The 22,894-nt window shown below is 40.3% G+C and overlaps 1 protein-coding gene across 1 annotated transcript in view; it reads right to left on the bottom strand.

Moving 5' to 3' along the window:
• Window positions 1–11,349: 11,349 nt before the first annotated feature.
• The window catches only part of GPR98 (G protein-coupled receptor 98), a 543,192-nt gene continuing 531,647 nt past the window's right edge, over window positions 11,350–22,894 (bottom strand). The window contains exons 89-91 of the mRNA XM_010831922.1: window positions 22,844–22,894; window positions 20,415–20,592; window positions 11,350–11,788 (exon numbers count right to left, since the gene is read on the bottom strand). The exon at window positions 22,844–22,894 is cut by the window's right edge and continues 13 nt beyond it. Of these exons, the coding sequence (XP_010830224.1) occupies window positions 11,670–11,788; window positions 20,415–20,592; window positions 22,844–22,894 (348 nt within the window). The 3' untranslated portion in view covers window positions 11,350–11,669. The remainder of the gene's footprint in view (window positions 11,789–20,414; window positions 20,593–22,843) is intronic.

Here is a 22,894-nt window from a genome sequence, read left to right as displayed (position 1 = left end):
GGGAGGGATTGGGGGCAAGAGGAGAAGGGGACGACAGAGGATGAGATGGCTGGATGGCATCACCGACTCGATGGATGTGAGTCTGAGTGAACTCCGGGAGTTGGTGATGGACAGGGAGGCCTGGCGTGCTGCGATTCATGGGGTCGCAAAGAGTCGGACATGACTGAGTGACTGATCTGATCTGATTTGTATAAGTTCCTTTCATATCCAGGAAAGTAATTTTCTTAAAGGATTTCCTAGTCCTTGACAAGCAGAGAGTCTTCTAGTGTTAATGTCATAAGGGAACTGATCATTGTGTAAATAAAGTATTCTTAAACTATTAAACTCTTAAACTATTCTTAAACCATTAGCAATTTTTTATATTTGGTAACTCAACCCTTAACAACTACATCTTACTAAGTTTTTTACGTTTTGTATATATATGTGTGCGTGTGTGAGAGAGAGAAAGGAGAAGCCAAAGATGAAGAAGAGGAAGGAGGAGAAAGGGAGGGGAGGGCAGTGTCACAAAACCTCCTCCTTTGCTGAGGAGAGAACCAAAAGGTTCATCCCATCCTCCCTCTTATCTATACCTGTGTTTGTAGTTATTGGTGTTTAGTTGCTCAGTTTTGTCTGGCTCTTCTGATCCCATGGACTGCAGCCCACCAGGCTCCTCTGTCCATGGGATTTTCTAGGCAAGGTTACAGGGGTGGGTTGCCATTTCCTTCTCCAGGGCATCTTTCAACCCAGGGATCAAACCCACATGTCTGCATTTCAAGCAGATTCTTTACCACTGAGCCACCAGGAAAGCCCCTGTCTACATCTTATACCAAAATAATTCACCCACAAACAGAGAGGAAAAAAAAAAACAAAACAACTTTCCTGTCTTTGCCAAAACCACAAATTGCAAGGATAACACTTACAGTTGAGTGTCTTTCTACCTTATCTACGTTGAAACCACGCTTACTTGGTTGATGATAATACCAGAAGGGAGAAAATATCAACTGCTTCCCGTTTCCCTGAAGACAGTAGCGGAGCAGGTATTTGTTAAATAGAAGTTTTTAAAAATCCAGTGTTGATTATATAACCTGTGTTTCAACACTCATTGGGGAGGAGATAGATGGGAATTGTGTGAGGAAAAAAAATTATCTGGTATTTCCAGCTACAAAGAGGAAGTGACGTGAGTGAGAAGAATATGCTGACCATGTGGGTCTGTTACTTGTTGGGGATCAGCACTCAGAAACCTTTCTGGCTCTGAACATCCCCAACCGCAGGAGGCCCAAATGCAGGTGCTGGCCTGGGGGCGGTGGAGGTGAGAGATTCTCACTGTGGACTGCGGAGCTCCAACCTCAATCTGTTCTCTGTGGACAGAGGACTTGACGTGAAGTGAGGGTTACTACGACTGAATATTCTAACAGGGCTTCTAATTCAGCGGCTATTCCAATCTCAGGGTCAACATCTCTGTGTTAGGGAGCAACTGCAACAGTTTAGAGCTGCTATCAGCCTTAAACAAACCCTGATAAGATAAAAACACCAAGAGAAACCTACTGTTTACTGCTCCGTCCTCCCTGTCTGGCCCTGTCTAGTCTCTGATCCATGCCTTGTCACCTGAGCCCTTTAGACCACCTCCAGCAGCTGAATTATTATCATCTGGGGACTGAGGCCCTAGGAGAACTGACTGAACATCACACATCTCCACTTTTTGCCTGTTTCTCTTGTAATGAATGAGCAGGTAGATGCGCTTCATCTTAATACAAGCCAAACTTTGATCAGAATCCTTATTTCTATTTTGCTTTTTTAAAATTGAAGTATAGTTGATTTACAATGTTGTGCCAATCTCTGCTGTGCAGCAAAGTGACTCAGTTATATACATTTACACATTCTTTTTTATATTATTTTCCACTGAATATAGTTCCCTGCGCTTAATCTTAATTGGGACTTAATCTTTCAGAATCCTTATTTATAATCAAACTTTCTCACAGTGTGAAAAATGTGATATATTTTATGTACCTTATTTTAATATAAATTTTTAGAGATTCTTTCTCATATAAAATAAGCATGCCTGTATGAGGAAAAGGGGAAATGGTCAATAGGAAGACAAAGGGTAAAGATCCAAAACCTTCCCTACTATGTGAGCAGTCTTACATGGTAAGACAGAAAGGGAGATTTTGTAGAATTAAACAAATGTGTTTTCTCTCTTTCAAAATGGTTTAGGGAGATGGGAGGGAGTTTCAAACGGGAGGGAATATATGTATACCTATGGCTGATTCATGTTGAGGTTTGACTGAAAGCAGCAAAATTCTGTAAAGCAATTATCCTTCAATAAAAAATAAATTAATTTAAGAAATAGTTTTATACTGTTCTAGTTGATAGAGTTTTAAAATACTTGGACTGATCTGTTCCTCTTTCTGTTCATCCTTCCAATCTGGCAATCCTGCTGTATATTCTACAGCATCTACACAGGCAAACTGTGATTTTTGAGCAATTTATCAATTATTTTTGGCTGACTCTAAAATGTTTATTTAAAAAATTTGTTGCTTTTTCAAACATATTTTTGGTCCTTTGCCAGAAAGAAAGTCTCTTCTCCACAGTTCAGTCTTTATCTTGGAGAATAACAGGAAACAATGACTTTTGATCCATAATCTTTTGGGTTGTCTTGAGAAATCACAAAACGGTTGGATATGGGAGGTCTTGACTCTTGTCCGTAATTAGTTCCTAACAGCACGGAGTAGAGACATCACTCAGGTATGAAGATGATAGTGTGTTCGGAGCTTGAACACTAACAATTAATCTAATAGACAATGACTTCTTAGCTTCAGAGTACAATTAGTCTTATTCCCTTGGCTCACTAAGATTAGAAATTATACGTTATCTACGTTTGAGTGTTACAATGAAGACTGTTATTTCAAATATATTTAGTATCGGCATAATGAATCAGCCATGAAATGACACATACATACTTCTTTGACTTCCTACTGTGGAACCAGATAAGCATGAGAAAGACTGCAGATTATAACCCTTTGGTTACAAAATATTCATGCATATGCAATTTCCCACACAAAGCCCTTATGACGAGCAGGTCATGGAATAATAATGAGATGTGAGGAGTAAATATCACCTCTTGTTGTCTATTTACCTTTGGCTTGGCCTCCTTCTTGCCCAGTAATCCTTAAAAAAAAACACAACTATCTAGTTTGAAACTTATATAGACTACTGCCAAAATGAAAATAACAAGTTTTTCACAGGTCTTCGGTGGTTTTCAAGACTCCATGGATGACTAGGAAGCAGAATGAATTACATATATATAATTCAACGAATTATAGCTTTGGAAATGAAAGCTGCTGCTAATGTGGAGATGATACGGCATCTGGTTTGTGCAATAATTGCCATTGATTTGGATTCTTAAAGGCAAAACATCTGTAACTAAAATCATAAAAGATCAACAAAGATTATGCCCTAATTAGCTATCCTAGTAGGATAGAGATATTTTTTTGGGGGGTGGACAAATACTTATTGGTCATCAATTTTGTTCCAGACATTGTGCTAGGTGCTCAGGAAACCAAAACAAAAGACATAGTTCTTACTCTTCAGGAGCTTATGGTCACATGTGGGTTTCTTTTTGGATGTCATTAGGGGCTCTGTGAGAGGTGAACTAGGAGTTCCAGAAGAGACTGGAAAACATTAAGAAAATTGTTTGAACTTCCTTCTCCATGCAATGCTAACATTTGCAGTGGAGAACAGTGACCAAACAATCTTGTTAACAATTTAAAATATTGTTTTATTTTATTGGGGTAAGGACACTGAACATGTGTTCTACCCTTCTGACAAAATTTTAAATGTATATGACAGTGTTGTTGCCTGTAAATACAATATTGAAGAGTAGATCTCTAGAACTTACTCATCTTGTTAACTGAAGCTTTATGTCCACGGACTAGAAACTCCCCACTTCTCCCTGCCTTCAGCCCCAGGCAACCACCATTCCACATTTTGATTCTATGAATATGACTATTTTAGATACCTTATAAGTGGAATCATGCAGAATTTGTTTTTCTGTCACTGGATTATTTTCACCTATCAAGAAAGTGAAAAGGCAACCAGTGGAATGGGAGAAAATATCTATAAACCACAAATCTGGTAAGAAATTAATCTTTATATGAAACTTCTATAACTCAACAGGAAAATAACTAATTACCTAATTTAAAAATGGGCCAAGGACTTAAAAATACATTTCTCTAAAGAAGATACACAAACGGCCAACAGGTATATGCAAAACGCTCAATGTCACTAGTCGTCAGGAAAATGCAAATCAAGACCACAATGAAATATTACCTGTAAGGATGGCTAACATGAAAAACACAAAAAACAACAATGCTGGTGACTGTTGGTGGGAATGCAGAGTAGCACAGCTGCTGTGGAAAAAAGTATGGAGGCTCCTCAAAAAACTTTAAAATAATCCAGCAATCTCACTGCTGGGTATTTATGAAAAAGGACTGAAATCAGTGTCTTGAAGATACCACCCTCTCATGTTCATTGCAGCATTATCCATAATAGCCAAGACATGGAAACAACCCAAATGTCCATCAAGAGATGAACAGATAAAGAACATGTGGTGTACACAAACAATGACATACCATTCAGCCTTAAAAGAAGAAGGAAATTCTGCAATACATGACCACATGGATGAACCCTTAGGATACAGATGATCGTTTAAAAGAAGAAACCACTCATTTACTACATACTACCAGTGTGCTTTGTTCGTAGTGATGCTTCCTAAGGCCCACTTGACTTCACATTCCAGGATGTCTGGCTCTAGGTGAGTGATCACACCATCATGAATATCTTGGTCGTGAAGATCTTATTTTGTACAGTTCTTCTGTGTATTCTTGTCACCTCTTCTTAATATCTTCTGCTTCTGTTAGGTCCATACCATTTCTGTCCTTTATCGAGTCCATCTTTGCAGGAAATGTTCCCTTGGTATCTCCAATTTTCTTGAAGAGATCTCTAGTCTTTCCCATTCTGTTGTTTTCCTCTATTTCTTTGCATTGATCACTGAGGAAGGCTTTCTTATCTCTTCTTGCTATTCTTTGGAATTCTGCATTCAGATGCTTATATCTTTCCTTTTCTCCTTTGCTTTTCACTTCTTTTCTTTTCACAGCTATTTGTAAGGCTACGGTTTTTCCAGTGGTCACGTATGGATGTGAGAATTGGACTGTGAAGAAAGCTGAGTGATGAAGAATTGATGCTTTTGAACTGTGGTGTTGGAAAAGACTCTTGAGAGTCCCTTGGACTGCAAGGAAATCCAACCAGTCCATTCTGAAGGAGATCAGTCCTGGGTGTACTTTGGAGGGAATGATGCTAAAGCTGAAGCTCCAGTACTTTGGCCACCTCACGCGAAGAGTTGACTCATTGGAAAAGACTCTGATGCTGGGAGGGATTGGGGGCAGGAAGAAAAGGGGACGACAGAGGATGAGATGGCTGGATGGCATCACTGACTCGATGGACGTGAGTTTGAGTGAACTCTGGGAGTTGGTGATGGACAGGGAGGCCTGGCGTGCTGCGATTCATGGGGTCGCAAAGAGTCGGACACGACTGAGCGACTGAACTGAACTGAACTGAACCAGTGTGCTATTAGATAGGATAGAACTTTAGGGAAACGTAAAGTCCCTGGTGGTTCTTGAGTACCTTTCTACTTTGTTTTTGTGTTCTAACCTCATGCATGTTTTTTATTACATGATTACTACTTCCCTCCTGTAACGTGGCAAAAGTTTTCAAAATGACTTTGCTGAGTGAACAGACTATGGGTATATACTCTGTGGCAGGATGATCAACACTGTCACATGCTTCATGAATCAGCTTTTAAAAGTATCTCTTTATCGTGTATTGTAAAGTGTAATAAAAACTGTTATTATCAAGATTTTCCTTGCTTTTTTCTCAGTTCAGTTCAGTTGCTCAGTTGTGTTCGACTCTTTGCAACCCCATGGCCTGCAGCACACCAGGCCTCCCTGTCCATCACCAACACCCATAGTTTACCCAAACTCATGTCTATCGACTTGGTGATGCCATCCAGCCATCTCATCCTCTGTCTTCCCCTTCTCCCACCTTCGATCTCTCCCAGCATCAGGGTCTTTTCCAATGAGTCAGTTCTTCAAATCAGGTGGCCAAAGTATTGGAGTTTCAGCTTCAGCATCAGTCCTTCCAATGAATATTCAGGACTGATTTCCTTTAGGATGGACTGGTTGGATCGCCAAGAGACTTTCAAGAGTCTTTTCCAACACTCCGGTTCAAAAGCAGCAATTCTTCATGCTCAGAAGCTTTGACTTCTCAGAACTCTTTTACTCTTTTTTTCAATCTCTCTTTCACTTCCTTCCTTTCTCTGTTTTTCTTTCTTGTGAGTATGTATACACCCTTACCTTTGAAATTATTGTTTTTGTCACTAAGTCGTGTCTCTTTTGTGACCTCATGGACTGTAGCCCACTAGGCTCCTCTGTCCATGGGATTTCCCAGGCAAGAATACTGGAGTGGATTGCCATTTCCTTCTCCAGGGGATCTTCTTGACCCAGGGATTAGAACCGCTTCTCCTGCATTTCAGGCAGATTCTTTACCACTGAGTCACCAGGGAAGACTTACCTTTGAAATAAATATAATCAAATAAGGTAATGTTGAAATTATTTGCATTGTCTTTCCCCTTCATTCTTGTTATAAAACATTCCTGAATTTAAAAAACATATTAAGTTTATGACTTTGTTCATAAGACTTCTAAAAGCTCATCACAGTAAAAAGCATAGCTTACTTTGTTGGATCCCTGGGTTGGGAAGATCCCCTGGAGGAGGGAAAAGCTACCCATTCCAGTATTCTGGCTTGGAGAATTCCAGGGACTATATAGTCCATGGGGTCTCAGAGTCGGACATGACTGAATGACTTTCACTTCACTCACCTTGTTGGAATCGTTTTATCTGTTAGAAAACAATGAGTACTTATCTTTCTCATTTCATGCTCTGAAACTGCTAGCAATTTCCTTGAGCTGAGTCTCTTCTAGGGGTTGAGCTCTAACCTCGGGGCTCATGGCACAGCCTAAGTTGTTGGGTCCCAATGCTGAGACTCTGGAGGGGTAGGCTGGGAACTGAAATGAAGCATCCCATAGTACTCCTGCTGACTTACTTAAAAAAGCAAAAAGCACAACATGAGCCTTCTGAGTATCTTACCTGGGGCAAAGGGAGGACTGTAGCCCAGGAGACAGCATTTCAGATAGCTCTGAGAAACTGCTCCAAAGATGCAGGGAGGGAGCATAATGTGATTTTGGTGAAGGGAGAATACATGCAATCAAGTACATATTTTCTGCAGAAAGTTTCTGCTAGTCACTTGGAGCAGCTGTCAGGAAGGATTTTAGTACTTTTCTAGATATGAGGAGATACAAGAATTGGGCTCATAAAATCAGCTCCTGAAAATATCTTATCTGAGGACCTGCTTTGCCAGTTTTTCCTGGAGCACAGAGTGCCTCATTTCTGCTCTCCACCCTGAACTCCTTTCAAGGGGTGTGAAAATCAGCAGCTACAGCAGCATATGATTTAATCCTTGTAGAGGGAGATGGCAAGTGCCCATGGAAAGTGCCAATTTGTAGCTGACACTCCCAAGGACCATGACAACAGTGTTTGATAACTGCATCCCACTGTTATAGATGATGGGAAACAAGGTTAATCTCTATTTGCTTCTTTTCCTGAAACCATGTAAGTTTCTTAAGTAAAAGATTTAAATTTAGGCAGTTGCTAAACTTTTCAGGTAGATGTGAACACAGACCACAATAGAAATAATGTTTCCCCCAGCTCAGGACTATTATTTCTTAAAAATACTGCACATGTATTCATCATATGAGCTAGGCAGTATGGATTACAGTTTAATTAAGCATCTGGGGTATTCTAAATTTTTGCAAAGTTGAGTTTGGTTTTCTATTATAGTGTTGAAATTATTTTAATAAGAGAAAAGTTTGGGTAGGTGAGATGTATTGAATAATAACATCAAAGTACCAACTAAGTCTTATAAAAATCACTCACCTTTATTTTACTAATTGGGCAATGAAACTAGAAGTGATTCAAGGTTATGGAAGAGTTCTGAGCCTCTGTCGCTTGGTCCATTCTTTAAAGGTTACAGGCAATGTGGTCCTCTGACTTACATCCTCCTAGAGAAGCCCTGGTGGAGAAGGAAATGGCAACCCACTCCAGTGTTCTTGCCTGGAGAATCCCAGGGACAGCAGAGCCTGTTGGGCTGCCGTCTATGGGGTCGCACAAGTCGGACACGACTGAAGCGACTTAGCAGCAGCAGCAGAGCAGTCCTGGAGAGCTGGGTCTTGCCATTAACAAAAAACACATGAAGCACAGGATTTCCCTCGTTGCTTTCTCTGTTCCCAATTAAGGTCAGGCTGCCTAGTGGTGATCCATTCTGCCACCCAGCTGCTTTGAAAATTCAACATTCTCTTCTCTGATTGAGATCTACCCTCAAACAGATCTACCCGGGGCATTTAAGGCTAAATTCAGAGTGGATTTTAAGTGCTGGTAAACACAAGACCAAGTGTTTGGGAGCTAGGTTCCTGAATGGCATTTTTTTTTTCAGTCACAGCCCCATTACATGTTTAAACTTCTCTGGTCAGATTTAGGAACCATGGAAAGTACTAATTAAACCCTAAAACACCTCAAGAGACCAAAAACCAACTCGAAGATCCAGTTCCAGGGTGAAATGCTTTCTGTGTTTTGCTTACTAAGATTCTCATTTGCCTGTTCTCCCCTCTCAGTTGAATTCTGCTGGCTCTATTGCTACTCCATATCTCAAGTGCATACCTGTTGGCTGCTGCTGCGGCTGTTTGGTCATTAAGTTGTGTCCAACTCTGTGTAACCCCATGAACTGTAGCCTGCCAGGCTTCTCCATCCATGGGATTTCCCAGGCAAGAACACTGGAGTGGGTTGTCATTTCTTTCTCCAGGGGATCTTCCTGACCCAGGGACTGAGCCTGTGTCTTCTGCTTGGCGGGTGGATTCCTTACCCACTAAGCCCCCTGGGAAGCCCCATACCTGTTTGCACTTGCATCCAAATTAGGAAAATCCTATTTTAAAAAAAAATTCTAAAAAAACTTGAGAAAGAACTAAAGCAACAAGAAACACAAATTTTAAATAATCACAAAAATGCAGAAGCAGAGACATTTCCCAAAGAAATTAAATTGGATGTCTACTGACAGAGGGAAGAAATATCAAGGCGATGGGGTGAATACAGAGTTTCTGAGGGTGATAAAAATGTTTTGTAAGTAAAGGTAATGAATATTCAACATTGTGAGGATAATTAATATCACTGAATTTAAAAATGGCTAAAATGGCAAATTTTGGTGTTACACATATTTTACAACAATTAAAAAAAAAACACCAAATGAGAACGGTGTAACACTGGGAACTCTATTCAATGCTCTGTCATGACCTAAATGGGAAAGAAATCTAAAGAAGGGGGAATACATGTATACATATAACTGATTCTCTCTGTTGTACAGCAGAAATTAACATGGTAAAGGAACTATACTCCAATAAAAATGAAAAACCCCAACAATATCATATAGTCAAATACTACTGAATTGTACATTTTAAATGGGTGAGTTGTACTGAATGTGAATATCTTAATAATTATAATAATCTATCTTAATAATTATGTTTTTAAAATGTCATGGAGGAGTAACAAACCTGGAAAAGAAAGATCACAAAGTGTTACACTTCTAGTTTTTGAATTTTCAAGATTATGATTTGATTTGCTTCCTCCTATGTCCTTCCCTGGCTGATGTCCCATTTTATTCTACATTGAGAGGAAACTGAATGGCAAAACATTGCCGTTGTTGGAATACGAAGCTTATTTGTTTTAGCACTGTAGCTTCTCAAAATCATGCCTTTCCTTTTAATATTTAAAGAATCATGCTGATCAGTGGCAGGAGGTTCTGCTGATTCTTTAGTGAGATGGCATTTTGGATAACAATAGAAACTCAGCGAGCTGAAGTAAGAAAGCTGTCCCTGATTGATAGTGGTTTTGGCCAGATTTTTCCAAATTCTGACAAGTAGAAATGAAAACAGATATTGACAGTTGCCTTTGTTATTCATCATGGTGGAGTTATAATCCTTTTAGGAGCTTTAAAAATGCTGACAATAAGCTAACTTCACCTTAAGTGACAAATAAGAATCGAATTATCTGCCAAAAAATGTTACAGTAATTATGACTCATGGATTCTACACCATGAAATCTCACATTTCTACAATCATCATCTAAGCGTCAAATTCATTAAAGCCTTAACATTTTTAAAATGGTTATTACCCATTTCAAAATTTTCATGCTAAATTTTTACTTTATAACCAATTTCATCAACTGCTTCTACCCTATTTTGGAAGACACTACAGTGCAATGCTGTAGATTGAGAGAGACAACAAATTCATTTGTCTTTTAATGTATATTTCAATTGTATTACCACCATTTCTAAACTTCCTAAAAAGGATTGTGACTCTGCCAATAATGTTTTTGTTCTTTACGCGGTTTGATTTTGTTCAAAACAATATAATATGAGATGGAAGTAGGGGAGTACCAACAGGGAGAAGAAAGGAGAGTCATTTTATAATTCATCAAGATTAATACCGCCACCTCAGGCTTTATAAAAAATAAAGCCATTTTTTCACGGTGATAATAGAACAGTTGAGTGATTTAATTATGGTTTTAAGGGAAATTATTAACAACAAAATTTCCCTTAGGTGGGTTTTTTTTTCTCAATTTTAATTTTTTCTTAAAATGACTACTGATTTTTCCCCAAATACTTGAGAATTCAAAAATAAAAGGCCAAAAAGTCTTTCTTAGAACAAACTTGTTCTGTCCTTAAAGGATTCTTCTGGAACTATAGTCAATGAAATCATCTTGAACACAATAGTGTTTGTTCTAGGACAGACTTTCTGATTTCTCATTCCAAGACAAAGACTGAAAAATCCAAACCAAGAAATAACTTCTCCCAAACAACTCTGCACTGTTTGGATGATCCTCTTCTTAGCTGTGTTAAAATGCTTGGGGAAGTTATTTTTAACTGGGAACAGAACATTCATTCTGGAAGATGTTCAGTTCCCTAATTTTATAATGAGCAGAAATAAATACTTTTGATGAAAGACTATGTAAACTACAGTAGTCCATCAATACTCGGGTGCAAAATCAGCAGACAATGCATTTTACGGTTTTTAGGAATGAAGGTGAAGCCTTAAATCTGGATCACTTGTATCAGTGTGGGAAGAAACAGGGTGGTGGACACTGCTAGACAGAATATGCTTCTCTGCTTGGGCACAATATTTTCTCATAAACAACAAGCTTGGGTGATGCCAAATGGATTCTATGGTTTTTATTGATTGTTATTACTTTTATTAAACAATGTTAGCATTATTAAAAAACAACGAATACTCTTGGAATATGTACATTCTATTAACGGATATAAATCAATCCTATTAACTGATAGAAATCGATCCAGGCTTTCACTGTAAGCAGTTAATTTTCAGGGTGCACAAAGGTAAGTAATTTATATTCCGAACACAACAATCACTTCTGGCTTCATCATCCAGTACAATTCACAGAATCCTATTACAGAACATTTTAGCACAGAGCCAATACAAATATGAAAGTACCCTCGTTCTAATGATTACTGAGGTGCTAGAGGTGGGTGTCGGCGATGGGGATCCTTCTGAGTTCCACGATCTGGGAGTCAGTCAAGGTGCCTCCCTCCTGGCTGCCTTGTCCGGATTCATTATCACTGACACTGAGACCAGCACCTGCAGCAGAAAAAGAATAAACACGAAATCCCACCTATTAGTCCAGCAAATTAACAGTCAAGTTCCATTAAGTCATCACACGTCTATTTCCACTCTCTTAGTAAAAAGTGAGCTATACACTTAGAATACATATTATTGACACCTAACAACCATTAAACTGTATTTTAAATTCCTTTTGGTAGTTTCTGTTAAGTACAGATTAATTTCTAAAGACATGGATTTGTGTTCTCAATCTTTTTTTCCTGTTTCTACATGGTTGACAGGCATAACTTACTCCGAAGAACACCATTTCTTAATTGGGGGTTTATTAAAGTACAAAAGAAATCAGGCAAGTTAATTAGAACTTTTCAGTGCGGGGGGTGGGGGCGGGGTAGGATTTGCTGTTAGAAAACATATATCCTCCAACCCTACATCTACTGAACCTGGTAAGTCCCTCAGCCGACCCTCGGTGAGGGCAGGGACCTGAGAAAACGGTGCATTAACACATGGTATAGTATCAGCGCCCAGAAGACACTGGCTCTGAATGACTCAGATCTGATCCCAAGATAAGAATAATTATGTAACACAGTGCCAAAATCAGATCTGCACAGGAATCCCACAAAGCTAGCTGTTGATTGCAGATAGCACCCAGAATCTTTGTATTGAGGAAGTGCCACTATTTACTACTTTTTTCCCAACTCGGAATGATTCAGAAAACCTGACACAAGGCTAGACTAACACCTTGCTGTTTTCTTCTGAAATGTGTAAACACACAAACTCTCTCTCTCTCTTACACACACACACACACAGACACACACACACAGACACAATAGGGATATGGTCACAGGGTGTGCTGTTGGCTGAATCATCAGAGATTACAGCTCCCAGCCCCACCCCCTCTGCTGGGCACAAGACTGCCAACAAGAAAGAAAGTGAAAAGCCAGCTGCCCGGGCAGCTCATACTTCCCTTTCTACCTGGGGTGTAGGAAAGGCAGTTTTGCAGGGCTGGTAGCTATGGGAAGACAGTGGATTAGCTTCTTCTCAACCTATTTGGAGATGGAAGCAGGAGCCTGCTAAGGTTCTCCTTCTAGCCAAACCCTCCCTTTTTGGGTCTCTGTCCTTCCCACCCTCTCTCTTTTAAAGGCTGCTGTTGAAACCCCACTGCCTGGCTTTGGTTCTGTGACACCACACTGGCCCATCTTATCCTGTGGACCCTTTTCAAAGCTCTTCTGCTTTCTTTCGCATCTCCTCCTGCTGTCTGACCTCTGGAGGGCTTGTCTTCAGCCCAGCTTCAAGGCTGATCCATCTGACTCTGGCCTGCTCTCTAGCCTAAATGTCTCACTAGAGCCACTGGTCACTTCCTTTCCCCACCATGTCATTAATCAGCACTTCTGCCTAGAAGGCTCTTTCCCTGCCCCTCAACCCTTCTGCTTGGTTGCTTTCACTCTTCCTATAAATATCAACTCAGGTAGCATCTCCTGTGCTACCCGTGACAACATGTTGATTCTCTTTAAAAATTTCTAGTTCTTCCTTTGGAATATGTCCCCCAGGTCACAGGACAGCGCCTAGCCACTGCGTGTATTCAGTAAATGTTTGTTGAGTATAGTAATAAATTGTGCTCTGCATCTTAGTTCTTGAAAATGCCTCTTTAATTTTTATCACCAGTTCATCAGAATGTCCTGCTGATCCATTCTGCATTCCACTGCCTTCTCAAGAACAAACATTAGTTCCTATTGTAAACTGCAAGCCTCGAACTTGCTGCATTGTCTTTCAAGATACTAACCCGGCTGGACTTTACCAAATAGACATATTCTAGTCTTTTGCTGCTGTTGTTATCAGCCTTCTTGAATCCCTTATGGTGTTTGGCCCTACGTTTTAAGTAATATTTGAATTTGCCACACTGTCTTTGAAGGACAAAGGGCCCATGTTTCTCTGCCAGGGAAGCAGAGGAACTGCCCAACTTATAACAGAAGAACCTCCCACTGGATCAGTGACACTCTGGCACTTTATAAAGTGGTGACTGAGGCCCTGAGACCTACAGCAGCTTGATCTGAGTAATTCAAGGGTTCAGTTGCCCAATATGGGATTAACTCCAGAGAAACAGAAAGGACCTCAGCATTAGTACCAGGGGAAAGTGGGGCTTAATGTAACAATCGAGCACCAGCTCCCTCTGATTTCAAAGGTGGCCTGCTCTAAATGTCATTGTGTCTGCTCAGTCACATTCAGCTCTTTGTGACTCCATGGACTGCAGTTCACCAGGCTCGAATCCAGCTCTTTGCGACCCCATGGACTGTAGTTCACCAGGCTCCTCTGTCCGTTGGATTTTTCCAGCAAGAACACTGGAGTGGGTTGCCATTTTCTGCCCAGGGGATCTTCCCGACCCAGGGATCGAACCTGCGTCTCCCCACTGCAGGTGGATTCTTCACCGCCGAGTCACCTAGGAAGCCCCTCTAAATGACACTAGGAATGTATAAGCATCTGCCCAGCATGGCGACAAAGCATGCTAGAAAGAAGTTTGTGAACTGAGACCCTGCTGAGCAGACTGTGAGGGTGGGGGTACACAGGGCTGAGAGGCTGAACGTGGCTGGAGCTATACAAGTGACTGGCTGTTGCCTCCTTGTCCAGTAGCGTGGAGCCCTGAACCATGTCAGCAAGTTCTCGATGCAGCCTTCCCTGAGTCACCACATCTGTGTGAGCCACCTCATCCTCCTCTTTCAGGTTCCTCTCAGCTGACGTAAATGCACAATACCCAAATCCTGATCCCTCGCCGAGACTCAAGACAGAACACATTCTCCACACGAGTATAACATGGCAGAACTGGGAACACAGCCCAGGTTTCTTGTCTCTTTGTAATTCATTCAGTGGTCTAGGAAGGTATTTGGCAATAGGCATCCTGATATTCTGAAAAGCATTTTCGTGCTTAAATTTTAAGCTAAAAATTTATGAAAAATCCAGTAAGTGTGATGATAGTTAACTCTCCCTCTTGGTAGACTGAACAGGCGATGTCAAAGGAACTACAAGGAACAAGTCAAATTTATCCAGAGTCCCTGCTCGACATTTCAACATACTTTAGAAAGCATGACAGTAGTCCTGTTTTATAGACACAGAGATTGAGTGGGGATCAGAGGTGTTCACTGAGTGGCCCACGTTACATAGCAGGGAAATTCTAGAATGAAGATATACAACTGGACTTATTTTTTAAAATTTTACTTTGTTTTTGGCCATGTCATGCTGCTTGTGGGATCTTAGTTCTCTGACAAGGGACTGAATCCAGGTCCATGGCAGTGAAAACCCCTGACCACTGGACTGCCAGGGAATTCTCTATTAAAAAAAAAAAATTATCCATTTATTTGGCTATGCTGGATCTGAGTTGTGTCATGTGAGATTTTCAATCTTTGTTTCAGTATGTGGGATCTAGTCCCCTGACCAGGGATTGAAGGTGGGCTCCCTGCATTAGAAGTACAGAGTCTTAAGTCAGTGGGCCAGCAGGGAAGTCCCTCCAACTGGACTTCTGACACCAAACGTAGGGTGTTGTCTTTTAATACATCCTATGGTCTCTCATATTGAAAAGCAGAGACATTACTTTGTCAACAAAGGTCCGTCTAGTCAAGGCTATGGTTTTTCCATTGGTCATGTGTGGATGTGAGAGTTGGACTATAAAGAAAGCTGAGCACCGAAGAATTGATGCTTTTGAACTGTGGTGTTGGAGACTCTTGGGAGTCCCTTGGACTACAAGGAGATCCAACCAGTCCATCCTAAAGGAGATCAGTCCTGGGTGTTCATTGGAAGGACTGATGTTGAAACTGAAATTCCAATACTCTGGCCACCTCATGCGAAGAGCTGACTCATTGGAAAAGACTCTGATGCTGGGAGGGATTGGGGGCAGGAGGAGAAGGGGACGACAGAGGATGAGATGGCTGGATGGCATCACCGACTTGATGGACATGAGTTTGGGTGAACTCCAGGAGTTGGTGATGGACAAGGAGGCCTGGTGTGCTGTGGTTCATGGGGTCTCAAAGAGTCAGACATGACTGAGGGGCTGAACTGAACTAATGGTCTCTTATGGGGTCAGCTCTAACTGTGTGACTTCTTTGTCCCCCAGGTTTCACGTGTTCACACATCTGTTTATAGAATACATCTCAAACTACTTGGCAGATATTCAGGCACCAACCTACCTCACTGTTTTCAAGAGTTATGAGTCAGCAAACACTCAGGTGTTACAGAACACATTATAAACATTTAAAACTGTTTTTAAGCATAATAACAAATAATTTATACCACATACTGAATTTCAATTCTGCCAGACACTACAGTAGACTCTTCTCATAGACAATTTCTAAACTTCATGAAAACTAACAATGAGAACCCTTATGTGATAAACGAGGATATTTGGCAAAACTAATAACAATTTGTAAAGTTTAAAAATAAAATAAAATTAAAAATAATTAAAAAAAATAATAAACAAGGAAACTGAAAGGTTGAGCTCCCTACTGAAAGCCATACAGACAGAAGACTGAAGAGCTAGGATCTCAACACAAACGTCTCTGAACTCAAAGCCCATTCTTATTTTCTATGACGTTTTGAAATGTGGCAGTGATACAAAGGTCGCACTCCTTCGATTGGCTTCTGAAGCAAAGAAATCAAAATCTTTTCAAATTCTACTTTTCCACTTTGATCTCCATCTAACTTTGCTCAGTACACTGGAGTGCCTAAGTTCTTGGAGTTAAATAAGTCATTGTAGTTTTATGTGATGCCTCTGAAAGAGAAATTTATTAATGGGTTCTTTGAGGAGTTCATGAATTTGGACCTTGATTCTGAATGTTTTCATTTGTGTTCAAGGACTTGGTATTTATTTTCTTCTGACTGAAAAAGAAATCATTTAAAGGTTTCCAGTAAGGAAACGTCTACCTGACATTAGTGTCACTGGTCTGAGGTAAAAGAAGGAAGTTAATGGACTAAGGAAGATGGGGAGTCAGATTAGTCCCTCTGGGAGAAACCCCAGTGAAAAAACACCCTGTTTCAAAGCCGAACACACTCGTGTCTCATTTGCTTGTGAAGAGCCTGATGGATTTCTTTTTCCTTCTTCTTTATTTTGGTTGTGCAGTGTGGCATGCTGGGACCTTAGTTCCCCAAGCAGGGATCAAACGTGTACCCACTACAGTGGAAACTTGGCGTCTTATCCACTAGCCTGCCAGGCCCGAGGCTGATGTATTTAGAGAACAACTAATTGAAAGATGCTATGTCCTCTTTCTAGAGTGAAATGTGAATTTCTCATACAGGGACAAATAATTTATTTAAAAAATGAAAATGGTCAATTGTGTTTTCTTTTTCTTTGTGTTCTTTTTTAAAAAATAAATTCAATATGGTTAAAATTCAAATGGAAAAACAAATCCATGACTGCTTTGGGGGCCAGGGCTTGTATTTTATACCAAATGAATTTCAAACATAAAATATATTAAATTAGGATAAAATTCTGTGTTGTGAGTAGAATGGCTATACAAGTTAAAAGAGAAAAGAGAATGGTGTGAAATCTCCAGCTGTAAAGGAAAAGATTGCTTGTATATATTTGAAATAAAATGAATAACAGTGGGCATCAAATTGCTCTGGTACTTAAACCCTTAAACCCTAAAATTTATAACAATACAAATAATATTGTTTGATACTATTTAAACTCATGATGACACCTTTAGATGCTTATTTAGATATATGCAAACAGTAACACAGTTTTTCAAAGTTGTTTAGGGGTTCTAATGAGAAAGACTTGGAAGATCCACTGTTTCCAGTTTGACTTTGAGTGGCCCACAGTTAAGGTCAAGGTTTACAAACTCAAACATCACAGTTGCAAGGGAGGCTCGCATGAATCAGTGACACAGGGCTGGTGGGCACTGGACAAACTGAAGAGCTCATGTCCTACTGGAAGAGCAGCCATTACTCAGCTCCAATCAAGCGATGATTTTAAGCACTTTATTGGTAGATTTTTTTTTTTAATGAAGAAATTCTGGATTTTTATGGGATATCTCTACATTTTAAAATTTTGGCTCCAAAAAATGTTAAAAGTGCAATGAGGTTCAAATAAAACTCCCGGTTAAGCCAAACCTGGCCTGTGTGTCAACTGTGAATTCCACTGTGGACAGAATGGCAGGTGGACTGCCCCTTTGATTTGACCACATTCTACGATGGAAAGTATCTATGGGGTAGGACTTGGTTATTATAGTACCTCTTCTAAAAACAGAGGGAGCCAGTGTGAGAGACTGCTATTTTGGTCTTTTTAAGCATTTACTTCCTAAAAGAGTTTTGTGAACTCTAAGGAATGCTAAACTCAGTCTATAAGTAAGCAAGTCATTCCATGCATTCCTCAACGGAATGCATTTAATACTTGTTATATATATAGGACCCAGATCTAATTTAATTATGTTGTAGGAATTCATTTCATGCTTCCAGTGTCATAACAGCAGCTGTCTGCATTGCAATGCTGGGGACATAATCTACCCTGAGAATTATTTGTAACCTGAACGCCCCCTTTCAGTCCTAACTCGGATGAGCATTTTACACACTTGCCCCTTCCTCCTTCATGGAACTCTCTTCTCTCTAGTTCTCGTGCTGACCTTGCTACAGTGTCCTTTGTAGGACCCTCTTCTATTCACTCTTAAGCATAAGTATTATCTTGGATGTTCTTGTTTCCTTTCCTTTCTCCTCATGTCTTCCATTCTTCCCTCTCTGTTTCCTTCCTAACCTCTTTCCATCTCATCTCTTAGCTTCCACTCTTCCAGAGTAAACTCATTTCTCCCCATAGTTTCACATGTAACTCTGCATGATGCCATTCAAGATCATCACCTCCAACCTTGATCTCTCACCAAAGATCCCAACTTGAATATATAAGAGCCACCAGGCTGAATGATCAAATGATCCAAGTCTGAACTCACCAGTGTCCCCTTGAGAGCAAATAAACGAGCGAATTCTCTATGTAAGATTCCCCAGTCTCCTAGGTGAGAATCATGAGTCTTTGATGACTGTCATCTCCGTGTTGCCTCAGCATTCCCCTTGTCCTTTTTCTTGCCACCTCCCAGATTTGAGGTTTAAATCATGTTTCTTGGGGCCATGGGAATTACCTCTCAATTTTTCTGATTTTGCTTCTAAATTTATTCTTCAGACTTCCCTAAGAGTTACTTTGCCTCAAAACCAGTGGGAACATGTCATTCTCCTCCTCAAAAACCTCCGTGGCTTACTGAGTTCTATAAAAACCCCGCCCCTTAGCGTGGCATCTGAAGAGAATTTTCTATCATGCAGAGTGTCAGTAAGTGTTCGCTTCCCCAGATGAATCTGTCTCTAACCGTGTTCTGGAAGCCACAGGTGAATGAAGTGGGTTTCTTTAGGACTTTTTAGACCTGCTAAAATGCTCAACTGAATACTGAATCTCTGCAGTTTCCCAAGTATATCTGGTCAGGGGACCTTTTCACTGAGCATGTCTGTGAATATCCCAAACAGGGTGCCAGCTGAAACCCAGCTGAGGAACTACAGTGATTTATCAACAAAGCAGGTAAACTACTTTCCAGGCTTTTCTCCTGCTGCCTGACTTCGCTCACCCCACTGCCCATCCCCTGCAGCCCTGAGCTTTGGCTAATTCTGTTCCCTCAGCCTGTAATGCCTTTCCTCTATGCTTTACTTACATAAACTCTACATATTCTTCAAGACATAATGGATCAGATTTTTAAAAAAATTTCCTTGAATCCTCAATAATTAATAATAACTCTTTCCACTACTTATCTTACTCTTAATGTCATGTTTGTGTGAATGTCTATTCCGCCAAGCAAACTCTTAAATTTCACCTTTCTTTCTTTTCTTCCTCCCTCCCTCCCTCCTTCTCTTTCTTTTTTTCTCTCTCTCATTCATTCATTTTCCAACAACATCTACAAAAGCTTTACCAACTGCCAAGCACTGATCTGAACACAGGAATATATATAATAGAATGTACTTTCAAATAACTGTTTCAATAAATTCATCTGAGCACAGACATATCTTCTTGAATGTTTGTACATCTGGAAATGTGAAAGTTCACTGAACTTTTGGTAGCAGTGACAGATCAACATTTTTCTGAGGAAGAAAAAAAGAAAAGAAAGAAGATGCATATTTGATTGGAAAACAGCTCTCCATGGGGGTCACAGACTGGTGAAGCTGAATATATAGGAAGATCCAATGAAATACTATATATGATGGCACTTTAAAAACTGTAGAACTGTACGAGAGACACGTTATGTTGCCTTTGAAAGTTTCTGCCTCAAAGCTACTCCATAAGAAATTCTCTTTGGCAGGTCAGAGGCAGAACTCTCTCAGGCAGGTTGCTACCAGATTCTTACAGTGCTGAATTTATCTCAATTGGTGTTCTATCCAGCAAGATTTCAGTGCACAGATATTTACATTGAGTTAAAATATGCCTTTTTCTTAGAAGCAAATTGTCAATTATTTTTAGGTTGTCTCATATTTGGTGCCAAGAACAAAATATCCTAGAATTCGGCTGGGATTAGGAATGGGTCATGGGAATTGGAATGCGCTAAGGGTGACATTGTACTTCTGAAACTTCATGGGAAGAAGATATAAATCATAGCAGAGCAAGAGTGCTTCCTTCTAATGGGTCTGTGGGTTCACATACCAGTTTTTAATGCAAATATCAAGTCATCAAACTCCTGGGACTCCTCATCGGCTATTAGTGACCCCTGGCCATATCCTCCAGAGGAAGGGAACGTGGCGCCGTTTTGTGGGCTTGGCTTTAAGTCAGGGCTGGCCTGACTGGCTTGCTGGAAGGATGCTCTCTCCCAGTCAGGTGGCACCTTTGGGATGGGAAGAAAAGGAAACCATAATATGAGTACATAGATATTTATCCTGAAATCTATCTGAGCTATTTATCTCTATACCTCATTACAAAGACCAAGAGCAGGGGAAGTTGAACTGTTTATAGACGTAAGACATTTAATTTTACCTGTTCCTCAGAAAAGTGCGTCTTTTCATGACACACTCTAGCCTGGTGACACTAAACAATTTCTCTATGAGAATTACTTGCAGATTTCTATGCTGTCATGTGTGGAAAAAGAGAAGTATCTTTTAACCCAATCCATACATTAATTGTTTTTCACAGAATATGTGCAAAAAAAAAAAAGTGGTTAAAAGTATAAGACCTAGAAAAGAGCTCTCCTAATCTTTAAGATAAAACATAGAATTTTAAATATAGTAGCTATCTACGAGGATATACTGAATTGAAAAGAAAAGCTCTTTGATAGAATTCTAAAGTCCTCCTTTTTAAAATTTAAATGATGAAAAAGAGAGTTCTATCTTGAAGTGAGTAAATATATTTGCTTCCTTTTTGGTTACTGCTTAAAAAAAAAAAAAAATCCCTTAATCCTTCCTTTCCTAATGCTTTCCCTTCTCTGCCTGGCTTTTCAGAATGTGTCCGCCAGTCCCTCGCTGACAGCTGGAGCAGGGCCAATTCCAAGCTTCTGAGGAATGCAGGGCGCACTTGAGGGCACGGCTTTGTGCTACACCCGCCACGGACATTCAAGTAGTGGCCCAGGCCAGGAACTGAACCGCCGCAACTGCCGCCTCCCAATACAAGGCGCTCTGAGGGACTACAGGATGCCTCGCAACTGGGGAGAGGGATCTGAGGGAGGGACAAGTCAGTCTGAGAGAAGAGGAAACCTTAAAACATTTCCTGAAGCAGCAGAACATCTGGACTAGCACTCTTCAGGACAGTGATGGTGCAGTATGGTTTGCTGGAGCCCTGTGAGGCTACAAACATTTTATACCTTTACTCTCCATTACGATGGCTACTGAGCACTTGGACGTGGCCAGGGTGGTGGATGAATTGAATTTTTACTGTTACTTAAATTTGGCTAGTTTAAATTTAAGCAGTCACACGTGGTTAATAGCTAGTGTATTGTACAGTTCAGATCTAGACAGATCTAAACTGGGTAACCAATCAAAGAGACAAAAAAACTTGTTTTAAAGATTTACTCCTGCACTGCTGATCCTGGCAATATTTGTTTCTATGGTTATCAGCTGTGATGTGAAAATAATTCAGTTTTAAGAACTTCTGGGATATAGAAATGGTACTAGGTTGCTAAACATTTAAGGGTACTAAACATATATGCCAGTCTTTAAATATGATACTTTATTTGTGATCACTTAATTTTCACCTAACATGAATAAAATTGCTTTCAAAATTTAACATGAAAGACAACAAAACATATCACTGAACAGGCAGATTATCTATTTATCTATCCACCTATTACCTGTTTTCTTTTCAGATATATGCACTTTGATTTCTTGATTTTTTTCAGGACACAAACACAAATACTGTTTCCCTTGGTTCTTTAATATAGAGACACTGATATAAGCTCTGTGAGGAATGGTAGGCAGGCTTATCTTAGGCACTGCAGGAATTGTCAGGGTAACCCTCCTGACCGTGTCTTCCTGGACAAATAACTTCAGGTACGTTTTAAAATACGAGCAGTGGTGCCAGTGCTGTGGCTGACACTATTGATGGGTTGGTGGCAACGTGATTTAGACATAGGAACCCAAAACGACATGGTCAGGACCAGTGGGAGGTTTGTTTGTTTGCTGGGATTGAATGGTGAATTGGGATGGGCAAAGGAAGAGAGCCGTGAAAATATTTTCATGCGGGAACCGTATTTGAAACACCATTTCTGAAGCAGATTTAGTCACTGCAAGGACAGAGGAGCCCGGCGGGCTGCAGTCCATGGGGTCACAAAGAGTCGGACACAACTGAGTGACTACACACAAAGGTCAAATTAGGAAGCTTCTGGAAAAAGAAATGACAAATTACATGCTGACTTCCCAGTACAAACCACTGGTGAGCAGAGCTCACAAAGCACAGAGGAAGAAGAATTAGATAACAGACACGGTACGGCAGTAAGCACAGCAAATATCAGAGATCAGAGAATGTCAGTAGGAAAAGGATCTGAAAGTTACGTGGCACCTTTTAACTCGTACTCTATAAAATGGAAAGGTTGCGTATGAGACAGACAGACAGACAGACGGAGCAGGAGAAAGGGCAAGGAGAGGCACCTCCTCCATAGCACTGATAAGATTCTGGGTGGACTTGCTGATCTCGCCCCC

This window comes from Bison bison, unplaced genomic scaffold, assembly GCF_000754665.1.
Source record: "Bison bison bison isolate TAMUID 2011002044 unplaced genomic scaffold, Bison_UMD1.0 scf7180017864533, whole genome shotgun sequence".
Classification (NCBI taxonomy): domain Eukaryota; kingdom Metazoa; phylum Chordata; class Mammalia; order Artiodactyla; family Bovidae; genus Bison; species Bison bison.
The sequence above is the reverse complement of the archived record's forward strand: the minus strand, read 5'-3'. Positions and strand labels throughout refer to the sequence as shown.